Source organism: Chanodichthys erythropterus, chromosome 16, assembly GCF_024489055.1.
Source record: "Chanodichthys erythropterus isolate Z2021 chromosome 16, ASM2448905v1, whole genome shotgun sequence".
NCBI lineage: Eukaryota > Metazoa > Chordata > Actinopteri > Cypriniformes > Xenocyprididae > Chanodichthys > Chanodichthys erythropterus.
In genome coordinates, this window is record NC_090236.1 from 32,367,609 (window position 1) to 32,388,046 (window position 20,438).

A 20,438-nucleotide genomic window follows, 5' to 3' on the forward strand; every position below is an offset into this window, starting at 1 on the left:
GTACGCCCCCAATATTTGCATATGCAAGCCCCTGTTCAAGCATTAGACAAGGGCAGGACATCTGGATGTGCACAGCTGAATCATCAGACTAGTAAAGCAAGCAAGGACAATAGCGTAAAATGGCAGATGGAGCAATAATAACTGACATGATCCATGATAACATGATATTTTGTGATATTTGTAAATAGTCTTTCTAAATGTTTCGTTAGCATGTTGCTAATGTACTGTTAAATGTGGTTAAAGTTACCATCGTTTCTTACTGTATTCACGGAGACGAGAGCCGTTGCTATTTTCATTATTAAACACTTTCAGTCTGTATAATGCATAAACACAACTTCATTCTTTATAAATCTCTCCAACAGTGTGTAATGTTAGCTTTAGCCACGGAGCACAATCAAACTCATTCAGAATCAAATGTAAACATCCAAAGAAATACTATACTCACATAATCCGATGTATGCATGCAGTATGCATAACGAACACTTTGTAAAGATCCATTTTGAGGGTTATATTAGCTGTGTGAACTTTGTTTATGATGTTAAAGGCAAGCGCGAGCTCTGTGGGCGGGGAGCTTGAGCATTTAAAGGAGCCGCAGCCTAAATTGGCTCATATTTAATGATGCCCCAAAATAGGCAGTTAAAAAAATGAAAAAACTATGGGGAATTTTGAGCTGAAACTTCACAGACACATTCAGGGGACACCTTAGACTTATATTACATCTTTTAAAAAGACGTTCTACGGCACCTTTAAACAGAGAATTCCTTAAAAGAAAATATCTCCATTTGCATTGAACTTTGAGTGTCGTAACTTTGCAGATGTTGTTTATGCTCTAAGAGCAACATTACACACTAACTAAAGTTAAAAAAGTGAAATCAAACAACCACCCATTTAAGTAAGCAATTAAAGGGATAGTTCACACAAAAAAATTAAATTCCATCATTTTTTATTCGTCATTTCAAATCTGTATGATTTTTTTTTTTGGAATACAAAAATATATTTTGAAAAACATGAGGTCAAAACCACATCAGATTTATTAATTAATTATTATATGGACACACAAAATACTGAGACATATTTGGCAAGTAAATGATGACAGAATTTTCATTTTTGCATTAACTATCCCTTTAACCAATGCGCATCTCAGAGGCTGGTGGATGTAAATGTGCTGCTAAATCTTTCAGATGTTCCAAACATTAAAATAATTTAAGAGATATTATTGCATGAATATGTTTGTCAAATAATATATCAAAGAATTTTAAACAATAATAAAAAATAAAAAAATAAACTGACAAGGAGGAAAAGACTGATATAATTAAACATCCAAATATGTCAATTATTAATTATATATAATATAATATATATTTATATATATAAATATATATTAATATATATAATATATATATATATATATAATATAATATATATTAACTAAATATGTAAACTGTCATAATTAGCGTTGTACAGATTTGCACGAGGTTTTGCACTGTTTGCACCAACTATCACTATTAAAAAAATAAAAATACAGAAGAGGAAGAAAAATGTCTTCCTATAGTAGAAGACCCCCTTTAAGGACCCCCATAAAGGCTATTACAGAAGGGTGGCAATGTCCCATTCAATCAGACAAGAAGGGGGTGCTGGAGGGGGCAAACACAGGTTTTGAGAAGACTTGAGCTCAGTTGTCCAAGTGCACACACAGAAAAGGTGCTTCAAAGCTCATTCTCCTATCAATGAGCTCATTTTCAGTACTGTTAGATGCATATTTTCTGAGGTCTAAAGCCTATTACTTGCGGTAAAAAGAGTAAATGTGATGTGGTATTGCTGAGGTACAGGCCTCCACTAGAATTACAAACTTCAGCATTGCAAACAACACTGTCTGGAAGCACGGAGACACAATGCAGAGCAGATGTTGTGCTCAACATCAGCAGTGCCATACAAGTTAAATGATGCATCGGTAACAAAGCAGCTGGAAGAAGTTTTGATAGACTATCGTTGGTCATATAATGCGATATGGTATCTCGAAGATATTCAAAACTGTGCGGTCAAATGGATGAAAAAAAACAAAAAAAAAAAAAAAACAAGATTATGCATTTTCTACAAACAACTGAATGACATGAGCAATAGTTCAATTGACAGGTGTCAATTAAGCGCGCACGACTGTTTATGGTCAAATAAGAGTCAATTAGTATCAATGCATGAAATTAGAATAGTATAAACGTTTGAATAGGACTCTCGTGCCAACAAACGCTTTGAAATAATGAATACTAAAACGCATTTGAGACTGAAGCGGATAATGACGCTGTGAAGCGATGGCGTTGCATTCCTACCTTTCTTTCCATTGCTGCAAGTTTGATGCTCTCAGTTCAGCTGAGGAGGTGAAACCCCTGAATTACACGCGGTCGATGTCCAGCAACTTCTTCGTTGTTCCAGACGGATTCTCGGCTACTCCCCCCTCCCCTGGGAATGAGCGCTGGATGGAGGGATGCAGGCGAGGAAGGCCCCGTGTCTGTGATTTCAGTCGGGCTCTGGCGGCGGTGAGTGCGGCAGACGCAGCAGCGCAGGCGCGGGGATCGTCCGACACAAGCGATTCAATGAAGGTTTTAAGGGAACGTCGTCAAACTACAGTCAAATGGAAGCAATCTGTACATTTCGGTCAGATAACTATGAATGTACTTTATCGTATTAAGAATAAAGGAAATTTTCTCTTCTCACCGGAATTAATTAAAATGCACATTGCAAAAAGAATAGTCTTTTCTATGTAAATTCTACAAGGAATTTAGTCTCTGTGAATGTGAGGGCCAAAGAAAGCTTACATTTACATACATTTTACATTGCGTTTTACCCAACGTAAAAATGTGTTTTATATATAGGCCAATATATATATATATATATATATATATATATATATATATATATATGTAGTGGCCCCAGAAGTTATCTGGATACTTAAAACCCACATGATTCACAAATATTATCTAAATGTCTTAGCATTATGTAACAAAACATCAAACCAAGTGGCATTTTTTTTTTTTGTTGTTGTAAAAACAGCACAAGTAGATTTTTTCCACCTAACATTTCACAAAAAAAAGGTATAATGTTCAAAATTAAGACAAAAGCTATTGTAGTAGTTTTCATTTTTTGGACATTTTCTTGTCAAACTTGAAGTCATGTCAGATACTGGAGTGGAAGTAACTTAAAACATACAGTAAAGTTCACTTTAAAATGAAAATTGCCCCATGATTTACTTACACTCAAGCCATCCTAGGTGAATATGACTTTCCGATTGTGTTCATCAGAAAGAAGAGTTATATTAAAGGGTTAGTTCACCCAAAAATTTAAATAATGTCATTTATTACTCACCCTCATGTCGTTCCACACCCGTAAGACCTTCGTTAATCTTCGGAATGCAAATTGAGATATTTTTGTTGAAATCCGATGGCTCCATGAGGCCTGCATAGGGAGCAATGACATTTCCTCTCTCAAGATCCATTAATGTACTAAGAATATATTTAAATCAGTTCATGTGAGTACAGTGGTTCAATATTAATATTATAAAGCAACAGGAATATTTCTGGTGCGCCAAAAAAAAAATCAGCGTGTCGAATCAGCTGTTCGGAGCACCAAAGTCACGTAATTTCAGCAGTTTGACACGTGATCCGAATCATGATCCGACACAAAAGATTCATAATGCTCCGAAGCTTCCTGAAGCAGTGTTTTGAAATCGTCCATCACTATACAAGTCGTTATTTTGTTTTTTTTGGCGCACCAAAAATATTCTCGTCACTTTATAATATTAATATTGAACCACTGTACTCACATGAACTGATTTAAATATATTCTTAGTACATTAATGGATCTTGAGAGATAGGGCTGGGCGATATATCGCATGTGATTGTCACGCGCATTTCGTCAGTAAAGCCGGTTCCCTGATTACCACGAAATAGGCATCACCTGCTTTCAAATGGAGCGGCATTTAACAGACAGAGCCGTAGTTCACTGACAAGCCACGCAATATCGCGTTCATATCACAGATGAATCGCCTTCGATAATGAACGCGATATTGCGTTTTATTAAATGCCGCTCCATTTGAAAGTAGGTGATGACGATTTAGCGGTAATCAGGGAACCGGCTTTACTGACGAAATGCGCGTGACAATCGCATGCGATATATCGTGCAGCCCTATTGAGAGAGGAAATGTCATTGCTGGCTATGAAGGCCTCACTAAGCCATCGGATTTCAACTAAAATATCTTAATTTGTGTTCCAAAAATGATCAGAGGTCTTACGGGTGTGGAACGGCATGAGGGTGAGTAATAAATGACCGAATTTTCATTTCTGGGTGAACTAAACCTTTAATAATCACCCTGATGCTCCTAAGCTTTATAATGGCAGTGCACGGAAACCACCTGTTTGAAGCTTGAAAAAAAGTGAAACGTGCTCCACACGGCTCCGGGGGTTTAATAAAGGCCTTCTAAAGTGAAGGGATGCGTTTGTGTAAGAAAAATATCCATATTTAACACTTCATAAAGTAAAATAACTAGCTTCCGCCAGACCGCCTTCCGTCGCGTCACTTACGCTTTCTTCGTAAGAATACGGAAGGCGTAGGACGTATCGTAAGAATTTTGAACTGTGAGAGATGTTACACTTTCTTCGTAAGTAGAATACGGAAGGCTGTCTGGTGGAAGCTAGATATTTGACTTTATAACTTGTTAAATATGGATATTTTTCTTACACAAACACATCGCTTCACTTCAGAAGGCCTTTATTAACCCCCCGGAGCCGTGTGGAGTACGTTTATGATGGATGGACACACTTTCTTCAGGATATTTATTAATCGAACTCCGATTGTATTCATCTGGAAGAAGAAAGTCATATATACCTAGGATGGCTTGAGGGTGAGTAAATCATGGGGCAATTTTCATTTTAAAGTGAACTAATCCTTTAAAAAACATTCTAGAAAGAAAGTAAATCTAGCTCTGAGAAAAACTGGTCACTTGTTTGCAGATACCATTTGGTGTGATGTTTTATTTTTTTATTTAAATGACATTAAGACATTTTTATGTATGACTTTACATTTTTGGGGCTATAGTATACACCAGGGGTTCCCAAATACATTCCTGGAGCCTCCCCAACCATGCATGTTTTCCATGTCTCCTTAATCAAACACACCTGATTCAGACCATCAGCTCATTAGTCGAGACTCCAGGACCTAAAGTGGGCAATAGGGGCTGGCTGCAGCCTGAAGGGGGAAGTGGAGCTCCACTCAAGGGCAGAAATACGTCACTTCTAGTGGAGCTAGCTACAGCTATGGTCGCTGGGCATGCGCACATCAATATTGTGTTATTTAATTACTGTATTTGCATTATTGCAAGGGTAGGTTTAGGGTTGGGGTAGGTGTAGACGTTAGTAAAACACAAGTGGAGGTGACGTATTTCCTGTTCGAGAGAGGAGCTGCACTCGCCCATGGTCTGCAGCCAGACCCTTCTCGAAACTGGTGTGTCAGACAAAGGAGACATGCAAAATGTACAGTGTTGGGGAGGCTCCAGGAATGTGTTTGGGAACCCCTGGTATACACTAACGTCTGCACCATTTTCCAAAAATGGACAAATCAGTCTCATAACAATTATATGAGAAGCGGTAAAGCACTTCAGAAATGACAAGCCACCAGTAAATAAAAGAATGATTTAATAGATTATATCTCCATTTCAAAAGCCTTATTGTACACAAATTATTTTAATTGTCCCAACATATAAGAGCAGCTCTACCTGACCTGCTTTACTACATTTTGAGTCCGGTAGACAGCCAGACGCGCCTCCACTTGAAACTTGAACACCATCATTTCATACACCCTCTTACAAGCAAGCCCCAGTTTGACACTGGCAGCATGCATACAAAAAGAAAAAAAAAAAAAAGAAAAAGGACAGGCACAATAAACATCTCTAGTTTTCTTGAAAAAAAAAATCAAATATATAGCATATTCCTATCTGTGACAAGCATTAACTTAGAGCAGATGAAAAATGGCAAACGTGATGAACAAAAACAACAACAAAAACAAATGAAAACCACAATAACAAAAAAGACGACCTCAGAGATGTTTCTCTGATATCACAGCCTTCAGCAAACCTCAAAAGTCCAGAAATCCCAGAAGACATTGCCACTGGCACTGGTAAGTGAGAAAGTGCGAAGAATAAGTATCTGTGTGTGTGCAAACACGTATATGCTGAATATAATTGGATAGTAACAGCCATCAACGGCGGTATACCCCGAACGCAACAAAACTAAAGAAGATGGTGATGCCCACGAGTGAGGCGGTGGCAGGTGCAGTGAAGAACTGCCGATACTGGATCTGGAAGTACCAGAGCACAGACAGCATGAGCACGAACAGAGGCACCATGAGGCTCCCTACGTTGAGCGCCACGTGCACCTGGTCAGCAGCCCGTGCCCCGGCAGGCATGGCCCGTGTGGCGTGCTGCGAGATGTGGCAGTGCAGAACACTGTTGTCAGCCAGGTTGAGAGAGGCCAGCGTCTGGGCATCGTCCTGAAGGAGCTGGCCCTGGTAAATCAGACGTACCTGGTGCTCCTGTCCAGCAAAGTAAGTCCTGAAAATGCAATCAAACAAAAACAAGTTTATATACACAAAAAACAAACACCTACACATACTGGTCTGATCACAAAAATGCTGCTTGACTTGTTTAAGCATATGAATAATTATTGAATAACTACACACAGAAAAAAAGTCTTCCTTCAGTTTTCTGACCAAAGACTTGAGGGTTTAAGCAGACCGCCTTGCAATACTGTATGAAGGCGAAAAAAAGGTCAGAAAAATAGACTACACATAAGAATAATCAATATAATTATACCATATAAAGAGTGTAAATTAAAAGTGGACCCTATTAAAAAAAAAGTAAAAATGACTTTCAAGTACAGGTACATTGCAAAAGCATATAGAACTGGGATAATACTATATGTACAATTCAAAAACCCTTGTTATTAGTGACACCAGTGGCCGTTAAGGAAACTGCAGCCAGCAACTTAAAGGATTAGTTCACTTCAGAATTACAATTTCCTGACAATTTACTCACCGCCATGCAAAGATGTTTATGTCTTTCTTTCTTCCGTCAAAAAGAAATTAAGGTTTTTGATGAAAACATTCCAGGATTTTTCTCCATAGTCAACTTCAACGGGTTGAAGGTCCAAATTGCAGTTTCAATGCAGCTTCAAAGTGCTCTACACGATCCCAGACGAGGGATAAGGGTCTTATCTAGCGAAATGATTGGTAATTTTCTTAAATAAAAATGTATATACTTTTTAACCACAAACGTTCATCTTGCACTGCTCTGTGATGCACCATGCTCCATCTCCATCTCCATCCTCCATCTCCATCCTCCATCTCATTTTTTCCTCCAACTTCAAAATCGTCCAACATCATTGTTTTACCTTTTTTTTTGTAAAGGCCGTTTGACTTCATCTTTGCACATTTGCTTTGTAAAACCTTGCTCGGTACTTCCGCCTACGACCTTTTCAATGTGATTATGTAATGCGTGGCGCATCGCAGAGTTAGTGCAAGATGAGCATTTGTGGTTAAAAAGTAGGGCTGCACGATTAATCGCATGCTATTCTCACGCGCATTTCGTCAGTAAAGCCGGTTCCCTGATTACCGCTAAATCGCCATCACCTGCTTTCAAATGAAGCGGCATTTAATAGACAGAGCCGTAGATCACTGAAAAGCCACGCAATATCGCGTTCATTATCGCAGGCGATTCATCTGCGATATGAACGCGATATTGCGTGGCTTTTCAGTGATCTACGGCTCTGTCTATTAAATGCCGCTTCATTTGAAAGCAGGTGATGGCGATTTAGCGGTAATCAGGGAACCGGCTTTACTGACGAAATGCGCGTGAGAATAGCATGCGATTAATCGTGCAGCCCTATTAAAAAGTATATACATTTTTATTTTTTTTAGGAAATGACCAAACATTTCACTAGATAAGACCCTTATTCCTCGGCTGGGATCATGTAGAGCCCTTTGAAGCTGCGCTGAAACTGCAATTTGGACCTTCAACCCATTGGTAGCCATTGAAGTCCATTATATGGAGAAAAATTCTGGTATGTTTTTCTCAAAAACCATAACTTCTTTTCAACTGAAGAAAGAAACTCTTGGGGGTGAGTAAATTATCAGGAAATTTTAATTCTGAAGTGAACTAATCCTTTAATGCTCATGCTCGCACTCATGTACACGTAATATACAAGTGCATTAGTTTCATGTATCACATAACACAAGAGAGGCCCTCGGGAGCATGCATAAACATCATATCCTTTTGATTTTCCCGGCAGAAATGTCCCAAGTCCTTCACATAAAAATTAGTCTATAGCCTTTCATAGACAACCTAGGAAGTCAGGGAAGGTCTTGTTTAAGTTTCTTTCCAAACTGTTTGCACATTGGCAATAAAAGTGATTAATACATGAAAAATTCTTACATATGATATACCCCCTTTATGTATGGTGTATTATGGTGTAATGCTATTTCATGCATTCTGACTTATTTACACTGTTAAAAGAGTTGCATCCTCATGCTAAACATGGCCAAAGTTTCAAAACACAAGTTGGCCGTATGACAGAGTATTTCTGTGCCAAATCCACTGCTTCTGGTTTCGGTACAGGATTCATAGAGTTTTTTTCGAGTGTGTCTTGTATGACGTCAAAATAGAGTGGAATTCCATATATAGGCACTTCTCCCTGATAAGTGTGCACACACACACACACATTACCCAGAGCAAGAGCACACCCATCAACTTGCTTCGTTCGGGATATGGAAGCCGAGAGATTTTTCAACAATGGCTGTGTCTCAATTCAGGGGCTGCACCCTTTGAAGGCTGCATACATCAGAGGCAGTCTCATTTAAGAAAAATAACCATTAGATTGCAACGTAAGAAAGAAATTGCAGTATTTTACACCTCGAAATGAATATCAGTCTTTCTTATATATGACATTCTTGATGAAGTGTTCAGCATTCAAATGCGAATTGTTCACTTTTTATTTATAATGATGTCGCAGCTAGCATGCGATCTCTAGGCAGAAGCTGCACGCGCTCATGACTCTTTAGCTCCGCCCACGGCACTAAAGCGTATCTATCTTTTATAAATATGACAAAATCAAAGACTTTATGGATATATGAAGGATGCAATGTTACTCTATATGTACTCAAGATTAGCAGAAACTGTGTGACCCCCCCCCCCTTTAAATAAAAGGGGTTCTAATATTTCAAGAGAATATAAGAGCTGCTCTTTCATTCTGATTTTATTTTAGCTCTGATATCCAAGCAGATACCATATCAAAGTTCAAATCACAATGTCAAAATAGTCACTATGATTTTTTGGTCAAATTGTGTAGCTCCAGACAAACAAAAGGCAAATAATCATAATGACAAAAGGTCTCACAGCCTTCAGAAATCCTTAAAAAAAAAAAAAAAAAAAAAGTTCAGAAAAACCTTTCAAGTCCACACCATGCAAAAATGCAGGCGCAAATTAAATTGTCATCTAAAAATGCTGTGCTGATGCATTTAAACTATTTTAATAGAACATTCTTAGGTAGTTTGGAATAACTGAAGCATTCAAAAAAAGAAAACTGAATTAAATACCGTTTTAAATACTATCATTTGCAGAAAATGCAGGTATTTTGTAAAGCTGCTCAGCAATGTTTAAATTCTATTCAAAATGTCTTCCCAATGAATAACTTTCCAAAACTGAAACTCTCCAATCTGACCTCTCGAAAGGGTGCATTCACCTACTGCAAACATGATGTGAACTCCCACACACTCAATGCCTCCTGTTTCCAGTAGACACAGAAGAACCCTTCTGCCTGATTTTAATAGAATGGTTACTGCTTGTAAGAATGGATAATTGTGTCTCATGAGGCTCAAGGAGATCTCTTTTTTTGGTTCACTCTTCTGACTGAAAGCATGGTGCTACACACTGCATAGGAAAGAGAAGTAGTGTTGGAACAAAAGGTCTCTGGCCGGTAACTGTGTGTGGGCTGTTGTTGCAGACATTTTCTTGGCATTAACTTTCTTATTGACTGACAGAAATGTATATGTTGCCTGGTGACAATTAACAGGTAGCCAAGGATACAACCTATGCAGAAAAATCAAATATGCACCAAAAAATGCTTTCTTAAATGTTGGCAATTTGTTTTACAAACACGTTTTGTTATACTGGTTGAAACTCTCTTCACATCCTGATAGGATAATAGAAGTGATCTAAATATTAAAACATGTTACATATCTCTTCTGTGGAAGTCTCAGGACCAAAAAGTGTTTGGTCCATACAATGTCCTACCTGCCTGTCAACATAAGTATTTCCATATCTTCGCACACACGTCATCAGTGCATTCCGTAAGGCTATGCAGAGTTGTAGCAAGACAGTCACTGAGAGCCAAAAACAATAGTTTTTTATAGTTTCTTATAGTTTTTTTTTTTTGTATAGTTTTATAGTTCCTCCTGAACCAAAACAACGAGCTTATGCTGGGTTCACGCCATGTCGTAACCTTAATTTCGAGATGGCAGGTAATGTGTCTCGATCGCCCCCAGGTGGCTGGATGCAGTAAAACCCCACCCTCTCCAAGTAATGTAATAGGATGTGACCAACTAAATAATCAAATTACATGTCAAACCTTTTTTTTTTTAAAGGCTGCACAATTATTAATCGCGATTAATAGTGTGCAAAATAAGTGTCTTTGTTTACGTAATATGTGTGTGTGTGTGTGTGTGTGTGTGTGTGTGTGTGTGTGTGTGTGTGTGTGTGTGTGTGTGTGTGTGTGTGTGTGTGTGTGTGTGTGTGTGTGTGTGTGTGTGTGTGTGTGTGTGTATATATATATAAATATATATATTTATATATATATATATATATATATATATATAAAGAAAAAAATATATATATATAATATAAATTGTATATAAATAAATATATTTATTTATACATGCATATATTTCTTAAAGATACACATGTATGTGTGTATTTATATATACATAATTATGCACATAACACACATATATTACGTAAACAGACTTATTTTGCACACGATTAATTGCAATTAATAATTGTGCAGCCCTAGTTTGTCATTTTAGGCAGTTATTATCACGCTGATGTTAGATAAGTTTTAATTAAGTTTGTTTTTAGTTAGTTATTTGATGCTATAAAAATGTGGGTTTTGACGTCATGATTGACAGCTGAGATTGGCAGCTTCTCTGAGTGAAGTAGTCACTGAAGCACCAACTGACTTTTTTCTGGATCTCTGGGAGGAGATTGGATCTTTAACTTTAATGTCTACATTCCCAGAACTGTTTATTTCACACCAATATAATGACCTTGGTATCACGGCTCCACTTCGCGCTCACTACTGCGCAGAATTGGGCTCCAAGTTCACTATGCGCAGATTCGAGACTCAAGATGACGGTGTCATATTGGCACACTGGCAGCTTCAGAGAGTGAAGGTGCGTCGTCAATCTTTTTTTACAGTCTATGCCTGGTCAACACTATCAACGCCGAAATTAATCTGCAGCAATCAGGTGGTACAACTAGAGCTTGTTTATGTTCATTATTATTGTATTTTTATGTAGTTTGAAACATGAGGTAATTTAATGTCATCTCGGCTTGTGGTGCGTCGCACACTCTGCTGTGTGCGGTGTGTATTTTGAAGGAGGCATGGCTTTGGAGACCGCTCTGAAGGGAGGGTGGGATCTCATGCTTTAAAAGCTAACTTGCTATTGCTAGCCTCTCCGCAATTGCCTACCCTACTTTTAAGGTTATTATACATCTACAATGTTGTACGTGTGAAAACAGAAGACAAACAGAAGCAGGGTTGCGCAACATTTAGAACTGAATTAAGAACACCTGTTAAAATCCAACTGAATTTTTGAATTTGAATTGAGGTACCAAGCAGGACACAGAACTGCAATTTGAATTTAAAGAGATGATCCACCCCAAATTCAAAACTCTGTCATCACCTGCTCACCCTCATGTTGTTCCAAATCTATATGCGTTTCTTTTTTCTGTGGAAGATATTTTAAAGAATGTTAGTAGCTAAACAGTTTCATTGACTTCCATTGGGCAAAAAACACAATGGAAGTTAATGGGTACTGAAACTGTTCGGTTATCAACATTCTTCCAAGCATCTTCTTTTGTGTTCAGCAGTCAGCAAAAGAAAGAAATGCATACAGGTTTTGAAAAACATGAGAGAGAGAGAGAGAGAGAGAGAGAGAGAGAGAGAGAGAGAGAGAGAGAGAGAGAGAGAGAGAGAGAGAGAGAGAGAGAGAGAGAGAGAGAGAGAGAGAGAGAGAGAGAGAGATGACGATTTTTGGGTGGATATTCCCTTTAAGGACATAGAATTAAAATGAACTGAGAAATTTGCTGACTAGAAACTTTTTTCCCCAATTTTTTTAATATATATATATATATATATATATATATATATATATATATATACACACACACACATTTTAACTAATCTTTTTAAATATAAAAATATAAAAGTTAAATACTTAATTTAATTCGGTGGGGTGTTGCTACAACTAATTAGCAATTCTTAAATTTGAAATTGCCCAATTTGAATTGTTTTTAAACCATTTTGACCTAAATATGCCAATTATAAAAAAAATTAAATTCTTACCATGTTTCCATCTGCTGTAATCTATATGCTGTCTTGAGCATCTTACCTTAAACATTTGATAGCAAAATTATTTTAGGTTGGGTATTCAGTTGCTTACCGTTTAATGTAACCAATCGTGTCTTGAGGATTCACTTGCGCTGTCCTCTCTGTATCATTCAAGAACTTCAGCCTGAGCACCATGTTTCTTTGGGTGTCATTTGGTGCATCTTCGGCCGAAGGCTGTGTGGCACTTGGGGCGCTGGCTGGAGGTTGAGTCGAGGGACCCGCTGATTCTCGATGTCTCAACCCATCACTCCCAATCCCTGCTTCCTCCAGGAGGCCTCCCTCACCTCCTCCAGCCCTACTACCATCCGAGGACTGTCCCACCGCTCCCGCTTCTGTTCCAGGCTCACTCTTATCATTCTCCCTGACACCGCTGGGCGACGAGTCCGTGTTACCCGAGGGGAGCGGCTCCTGGCTGTCAGTCTCTGTGGAGGGGGAGGTCCCTGGGCTGGGTGAGAGGAGGTGTTCAGGGGTTTCAACAGTGTGAGTGGAGGCCCAGGCCAGAACCAGGACAAGCACCAGGAACACCACTCCAAAGAGCAGGGTGACCTCGTCACCCACACCCTCTATCAGAGCCATCCTGGTCTGCTGAGTCCTGGACTAAGGCAACTTCAGACTAGGCACCTACAGCACATGTTCACAATTACTAATCACATTCGTGCAAGTTCATTATTTCTGTCAAATAAAAGATCTGCATTATGCATCATTCAGGGTTCCTACAGTTTTCACTAAATATCCTTTCCAGTTATTGCTGGATTAGGCTTTTTTTTTAAATCCCGTATCAATATTTTGAATCACAGAGACTGCACAAGCATATTTCCATTTATATGACCATTTATATATCAATCTTGTGAATTTACAATTATACGTATTATGGGACAAGTACTTTTTGAAGCACAAATAGAACAATTGATGTTCACTATAAAAAAAATGTAAATGACTTTGAAAGATTTGACTCAGTTTATTTAACGCTATGCTAGTTTATCTGGCTATATTTATGGTGAAAACATTATTTTATATCAATAAACTGTTTTCTGACTATTCCATGAAAACACCTTTTTAAAATTCCCAAATATTTGCAGGTTTCTCATGATTGTGGGAACCTTGATCATTTTAATAAGATGTGATGAAGACATTTGAACCTTTCTGTTGTCTTGGGATCATTATTCTTTATAGATTTATGATAAATAAACTACAAATACAAACTCTGCCACTGTTAATGAAACCAGTCTTTGTAGGGGGGAAAAAAATCTAAAAACATAAAAACAAACTTCCTGTTTAAATTAACCAATTTAAAGAACGTTCCACAGGTGGTCTATACAAGTCAAACCTGACCCTTATTTGAAGAATTAAGGCCCATTCACACCAAGAATGATAACTATGAAGTTAACTATATTTGCATCCACACAAACAAACGATAATGGTCTGTTTATTCTAAGCTCACGCTCTGCGGTTTCAAAGTATGTACAACATGTTTTTGCTGTTCTTGTTGCATTTACATGGCTTTAACCAGCTATGTTTCAAGTGAATCTAGCTAGTGTAATCAATATAATCTAACAGTGAATTTAGCTGACGAAGTTAATATAGTGGAATAAAAACAATGTCTAATATTTTTCACTGCAACTTTGCAAGGAAGCAAGACAATGTTGTCGAAACTAGGGCTGGATACCTGAGGCAATTTTTAGGTTACACTGTTTGCTAGTCTGACATAATGATCTGATTGTTAAAACTTCTCACCAATTATTCCAAGGGTATGACTGATTGTTTTCCATATAGGCCTATCCATTTTCTTTATAGTCCGCATGAACCGGAAGTTACAAACGATTTTTCTCCAGTGTTGTGACATATTTCCAAGTGAAACGAAATATTGAATAGAGGGTAGAGTTTTACTTTAGCGCTCCTCCTCTCCATCTCTCGCTCATAGTAGACCAACGGTGGCAGAGGAGTGGTTTGCGTGTTTTCAACCCAAGCCGTCAAACTGAAGTCATCAGAGAAGGAACGCCATTCCAGACCAGAAGTAACTTTTCAGATTTTGATTAAAGATTACCGCGACAAACAATTTTTTTCTGTTGTTTAACTTGCACGGATTAATTGTTCACTATAAGACTAGTAATATGTAGGGCCCTATAATTTCCGCGATTCTGTGATCGGAATCGCGGAATCCATTCATAAAAATGGAATTTACTATATAACGCGGAATGTCACGGAATTTGTCAAATTTTTGATGAATGAATTAAAAGCAGGTCAGTACACTTAAATTAAATCGTGATATAGACTAGTGACTGAATATTAAACCGCAAAAAGACTATTTAAACATGAATCCTGCATGCCTGTGTGACTCTGAAATGAATGATGCAGAAGCGCAGTTTCATTTACCTCACACCGCCTCACACACTCACGCAGACGTGCGGACGCACGCAAACTGAAGCACGTGCGATGCTCGCGGTGTTTTCGTCCTCTGTCGTCTCACTATATGAACGCACGTATTCATCTCCAGAGCTGCTCTGAGAGTCACTTCATAAGCATTTAACCGCTTCATTTGAGAAAACTACCGTCATAAACACAGAGAAACTCAAAGCTCTAGGCAAACCAAAATAAAAGTTCGATTTACCTTGACAAACATATTACTGTTGTACAGTAGAATTTAGATCAATTTATTTAACACTAAATTATTAAAATATATTTTAAACAATAATCTCAGTGTTTCTTCCATGTTTTAATTTTAACAGTAAAGCTCTGTTGTGCAGCACATTGTTTGACAAAATTTTTTTAAAAAATAAATTAAATGGTATGCGTTCATTTGATTGCCCGAAAAATTTAAATACAACAGAACTTCTGAAAAGAAAAAAAAAATCATAAAAATATATTTTTTTAATTAATAAATATTGTTGTTTTTAAGAATTCAATTAATTAGACATGCTTTGATTATTAAAATGGAAATAAGCCATTAAAATGGAATCCAGAAAACAGAATTTGGTAAAAATAAAATTTGAGGGGAAAGAATAAAACGGATTTCATAGGGCCCTAAATATGCACTAACAAAGTAAATAGGGTCAATTTTGATTTCATGTGTACTTTAAAGTATCCTTGAAAAGGGGGGGCTGACTTCTCAAAAAGTGGTGGCTTTTTCTGCACCTTTGCGATTAACTTCTCCGCAATGCTGTCTGCCATTTTAGAAAGATTTCTGATCGGCTGTCAATCGTACAAAAAAAAAAAATCGTTCTGAAAGTGATCCCAATGATATCGTTTCATTATCGTTATCATTCTTGGTGTGAACGGGCCTTTAGTCGTGGCCTTCCAGCATTTCACAGCTTTAGATTTGACTCCATAATATTTTGCATTTACTAAGATTTAGCCCCTCATTCTCATATTGTCTGCCTAAAGCTGCAGTAAGCGATTTCTGAAAAACACTGTTGAAAGTGGATCGAACCGAACAATAAACAACTTGCAGCCAATCAGCAGCAGTAGGGGGCGTGTCCACTCATGGTGGGGGAAGAGAGAGAGAGAGGAGTAGGCAAGAGGGAGATCTGAAAAAAAGACTGTAGAAAGAGAGACAGCTGAGAGACATTACAAAAGAGAAAAGGTCAAAGGGATATCACTGGAAAAAGAAGTGTTATGATCAGGAAATAGCTTCAGGACACATTAATATTAGAAAAGCTTTCCTATGCTGGAGAAACCTAAGTGGGAAGGCCTGGAAAAGGATGCTGAGGTTGCGTTGTTTCTGCTCCATACGCGAGTACACTGGCTTTGAGTATGTGCTACTGGAGACTAACAACAAACTCTTGCTTGACTGTGTATACTTGAGTACTGCATGTTCATTTTTTATTCTTTCTTGTCATTCGTTTGTCATCTTCACTTTATTTTGCTTTGCTTCTGCTATGATAAAGAGATATCCACTCTTGCATTGAGTTTTCGTACATTTTGGGGGTGAAGCAATGAAGGGAGGGGTGTGTAAGTTTGGGTTGATTTCAAATATCAACAGTGTTCAACAATGATTCTCTGAAATCGCTTACTGCACCTTTAAGTTACAATGAAGATTTATTTGTGAAATATGAATGATCTACAGTGAAACCTTCAAGATGTACAACATTCAGTAACTAATGGCATAATCAAATAGGCTAGAAGTTACAAAAAAAAAATCTGAAATGCCAAAAGCGAAAAACCTTAAGCTGAAATTGTATCTCAATGGTGTTTATTTACACAAATTCTTAGCCCATAAATATTCAAAAAGTGTTTATTTTACCCATAATACCAGAAGAAAACTTCGCTCAAGGCTCAAGAGAAGTCTTTAAAATCACTGAACCCTAATCAAGAATTCATGAGTTAAGCATTTTTTAAAGTGAATCAAATTTGAACCAATGATCATCACAGATCAGTGCAGTTTCCAGGGCAATAAGGTTGAGATAATCTTTAATTAAAGCAAGATACAAAAGGTAAATGGGGAACAAATACTAATAGATATCACCATACTTCCCAAATTGATTTATCACAGTACAACAAGACAACTGTTTTGCATTAGACGTTTTCTGAAAGGTTGTTTAAATAAGCATTATCTAACTAAAAATGTCCAAATTTGCATACAAAAAATCTGAACACTGGACAAAGCTGGATTCAAAATTCTTCTTTCATTTTGTTGGCATATTGAAATAAAGACTTCTGGCTTAGTGTATGAAGGGGAAAACTCCTTATGGGAAAATGGCCTTTCCTTCTGTATATACATAAAGAAATTCTGGTCAGAAGTCATATACAAACTTGAAGCGATTCTAGACTTTAAAAGGTGCAATATGTAATATTTTCTGTCCGCTAGAGGTCGATAGAGTTTGAGTGCGGAATCTTGGGACATGTGGTCTCCACCTCAACGGACGGTGGAAAAAGGTTAAGATAGGACTCAGGAAGAAACCATGTTCATGGATGAGATTATTAACGTTACTGTAGTATGAAGCAGAGCAGGAGCGAGTGTTGTGGGAGCTAAACGAGGCCGCTGGAGTGATTGTGCAACACACGCCTCACGAGCAGCAGGACTTTTATTATGACACAGTCGCCAGCACTGCTTCTAATTTTCCAGTCATGAGTATGAGGTAATGCAGCTCTGTTTATCATATTAGATACATTTGAGTGTGTTGAAAATTATCTTATAACGTTACTCTGTACGTTCGCTCGGTGGATACTGTGAGACACTGTTGCACACTGCAGTAAGATAGATCGATAATAGAATATCATATTAAATGCTGGATGGCTTGTGTTGATAAATGCATGCAATTAATTTAAAATGTATTGTACGATGGAGAAAATTCTGTATTACTGTTACTAAAAATAAAGCTGCATCTGATTATGCTATGTTAGCTACTTCACAAAATAGTGTTTTTCTCTGAGGCATGGTAAAGCATGGTACTCACAAAAAAAAAAAAAAAATCAAGAAAATTAGATTTAAACAGTAAGACTAAATGTGTTGAGCTATATAACAATAATTAGTTTGTCTATAAATATATCCAAACAGTTGTTCCCATGCCTAATAAAACATTAAAATATTAAAGTGTCTTTGGTGTTTCCATGGTTTTTGCAAAATAAAACTGGAAACCAAGGGTAAGCCTTGGTTAAAATTGCAATTTTCTCACAATTTACAAATAGTTGGAAACATTTGGGATTTTGTAAGTACTCAAGTGCACAAAATATATAACACTGGCCTAGTGGTTTTTGGATATTTTACTGCAAAAATATTACCTATTGCACCTTTAATCTCTCTAAGTCCGCTTCAGTATTTCTGTCAAGAGATCTTTCTCCGATTAATGTTTCAAAAGAAGCAAAAGCATTTCTCTCATCTATTTTAGCTAAAAAACTATTAAACTGGAAGGACAGAACAAAAATATCTATCACCAAATGATTCAATCTATTAATAGACACATTAACACTTGAAAAAATGACTGCCTCACTTAGAAACAAAATGACTGCTTTTGAAAAAATATGGAGCCTTCTTTTAAAGTTAATTGATAAATGTACTTGAAACATGAAATAATGCATATAATCAAAGGTGTGGATAAATTAGATGTTTGGTCTATAAATGTGATGTTTTCCCAGAGCATGACTGTGTAAGCAGACATAGGCTCTGTGTACAATCCTTTAAACTTTTACAAGGCATAAGCCGCAACCTTTGAACAGGAGCAGTGAAGTGGTTCAGATATTTCCACTCTTTAACTGTGGCTGTCAGCAAGTTTAGGCCATATCTCATGCTGCCTGATGACAGCTCCTCTCATTATGCATGCAGTCCACTTTACAGTACATTTCTCAAGAGCAAAGAGGGTAAAATATTTTCCTCAGAATATATTTAAAACCTCTATGACTTTATTTGACCGATGGAACAAAAATATGAGATGTTAGGCGGAATATCAGGGGCAGTCTTCTCATATTCATAGCATCTTTTTACATGCACTGAAAGTGAAGAAAGGGCTGTCATCCTGCGAAAACAGAAATAAAGCCATACGACGAGTAAATGATGACAGGGTGTCTGGGTGAACTATCGCTTTAAAAGTAACGCCTTTTAAAAAATTATGCAGTTAAATAGATGTAAATAAACAGGTGTGATTGGCCAGATGAACGAAGGTGGATTTACTGATCCAAATCATAAAACACAATGTAAAGGTACAGGAAACGAACAAACAGATGGCAACAGCCACGTAAGTTAGCCAGTACATACAGAAAAAGTTTAAGTTAACAATTTTTTTATAAAAACGTCCAACTCTCGTCTTTTCTAAAGCCGTGAGTTTTGGGGTCAAGAGCATCAGGTGTGTGTTTATAAGTAAAGATCTGTCTGTGAACGCAGAGGCAGGTGAGCGCTCGCGCACCGCTACAGCCACGAAACAAGCTCGCGAGCTGCTAACACGCGCTCAACACAGCTGTTACGTCTCAACTGAATGTGTCCTCGAAATGAGCAGAGTTCAAACTTTTTAGAAAACCTATATGAGGCTCTGAAAAAATGACTTACCGCTGACATATCACATCGTATGATGGTCCATGATTCACACCGTTTAACGTCTCGCTTCCTGATCACTGGCAGGCTAGAACGATGCCACAAATACGACTTCCGGTTTAAGGAAAATATCCCCCTTCAAAATAAAAGTTTATTGGTTTCACACAAATCCTACAAGTCTAACAAGTCCAAATTTAAACACTGAAGTATATGTAAATTGACAAATATAATTATGTTAGTAGGAAATATTTAAAGGGACAGTTCATGTCAAAAATTCTGTCTCCTGTGGCGTATAAAAGATGTTTTGACAAATACATATCCATATAAATCCATACAATAGAACTCAATGGCTTCAATACCAACATTCTTTAAAATATATATTTTTTGTGTGTTCCACTGAAGAAAGAAAGGCATAGAGATTTGGAACAAGAGTACAAATGAGTACATTTTTTGAGTGAACTGTCTCTTTAAAAAAAAATTCTAACGCTTTACCTGTTAAGTGTGCTGTGCCAGAATTGAGTTACATTCAAATGAACATGCACTGCTCTTTATTTACTATGTGGTGCATGTATTTTGCATCTAGATAATCTGAACATGTTGCCTTTACTGTCTGTCCTTTCACACACAGATGCTTAGATGTGTCAGACACTAAATGACAAACTCTGAGCTGCCACTACCATCTGATCAGACTGTGTTAAACAGACTGAATCCATTATGTTTGAGAGAACAGCTTCAACCTCACTGCAGAACACCTTTTGAAGCCAATCATTTCA

The 20,438-nt window shown here is 37.4% G+C and overlaps 1 protein-coding gene across 1 annotated transcript; it reads right to left on the reverse strand.

The window, feature by feature from the left end:
• Positions 1-4,933: 4,933 nt before the first annotated feature.
• tmub1 (transmembrane and ubiquitin-like domain containing 1) lies at positions 4,934-19,777 on the reverse strand. The gene is made up of 3 exons (XM_067363726.1): positions 19,681-19,777; positions 12,757-13,325; positions 4,934-6,595 (listed from the first exon to the last, which is right to left on the reverse strand). Exons 2-3 carry the CDS (start codon positions 13,278-13,280, stop codon positions 6,244-6,246), a joined length of 876 nt encoding a protein of 291 aa, XP_067219827.1. The 5' UTR covers positions 13,281-13,325; positions 19,681-19,777; the 3' UTR covers positions 4,934-6,243.
• Positions 19,778-20,438: the final 661 nt, after the last annotated feature.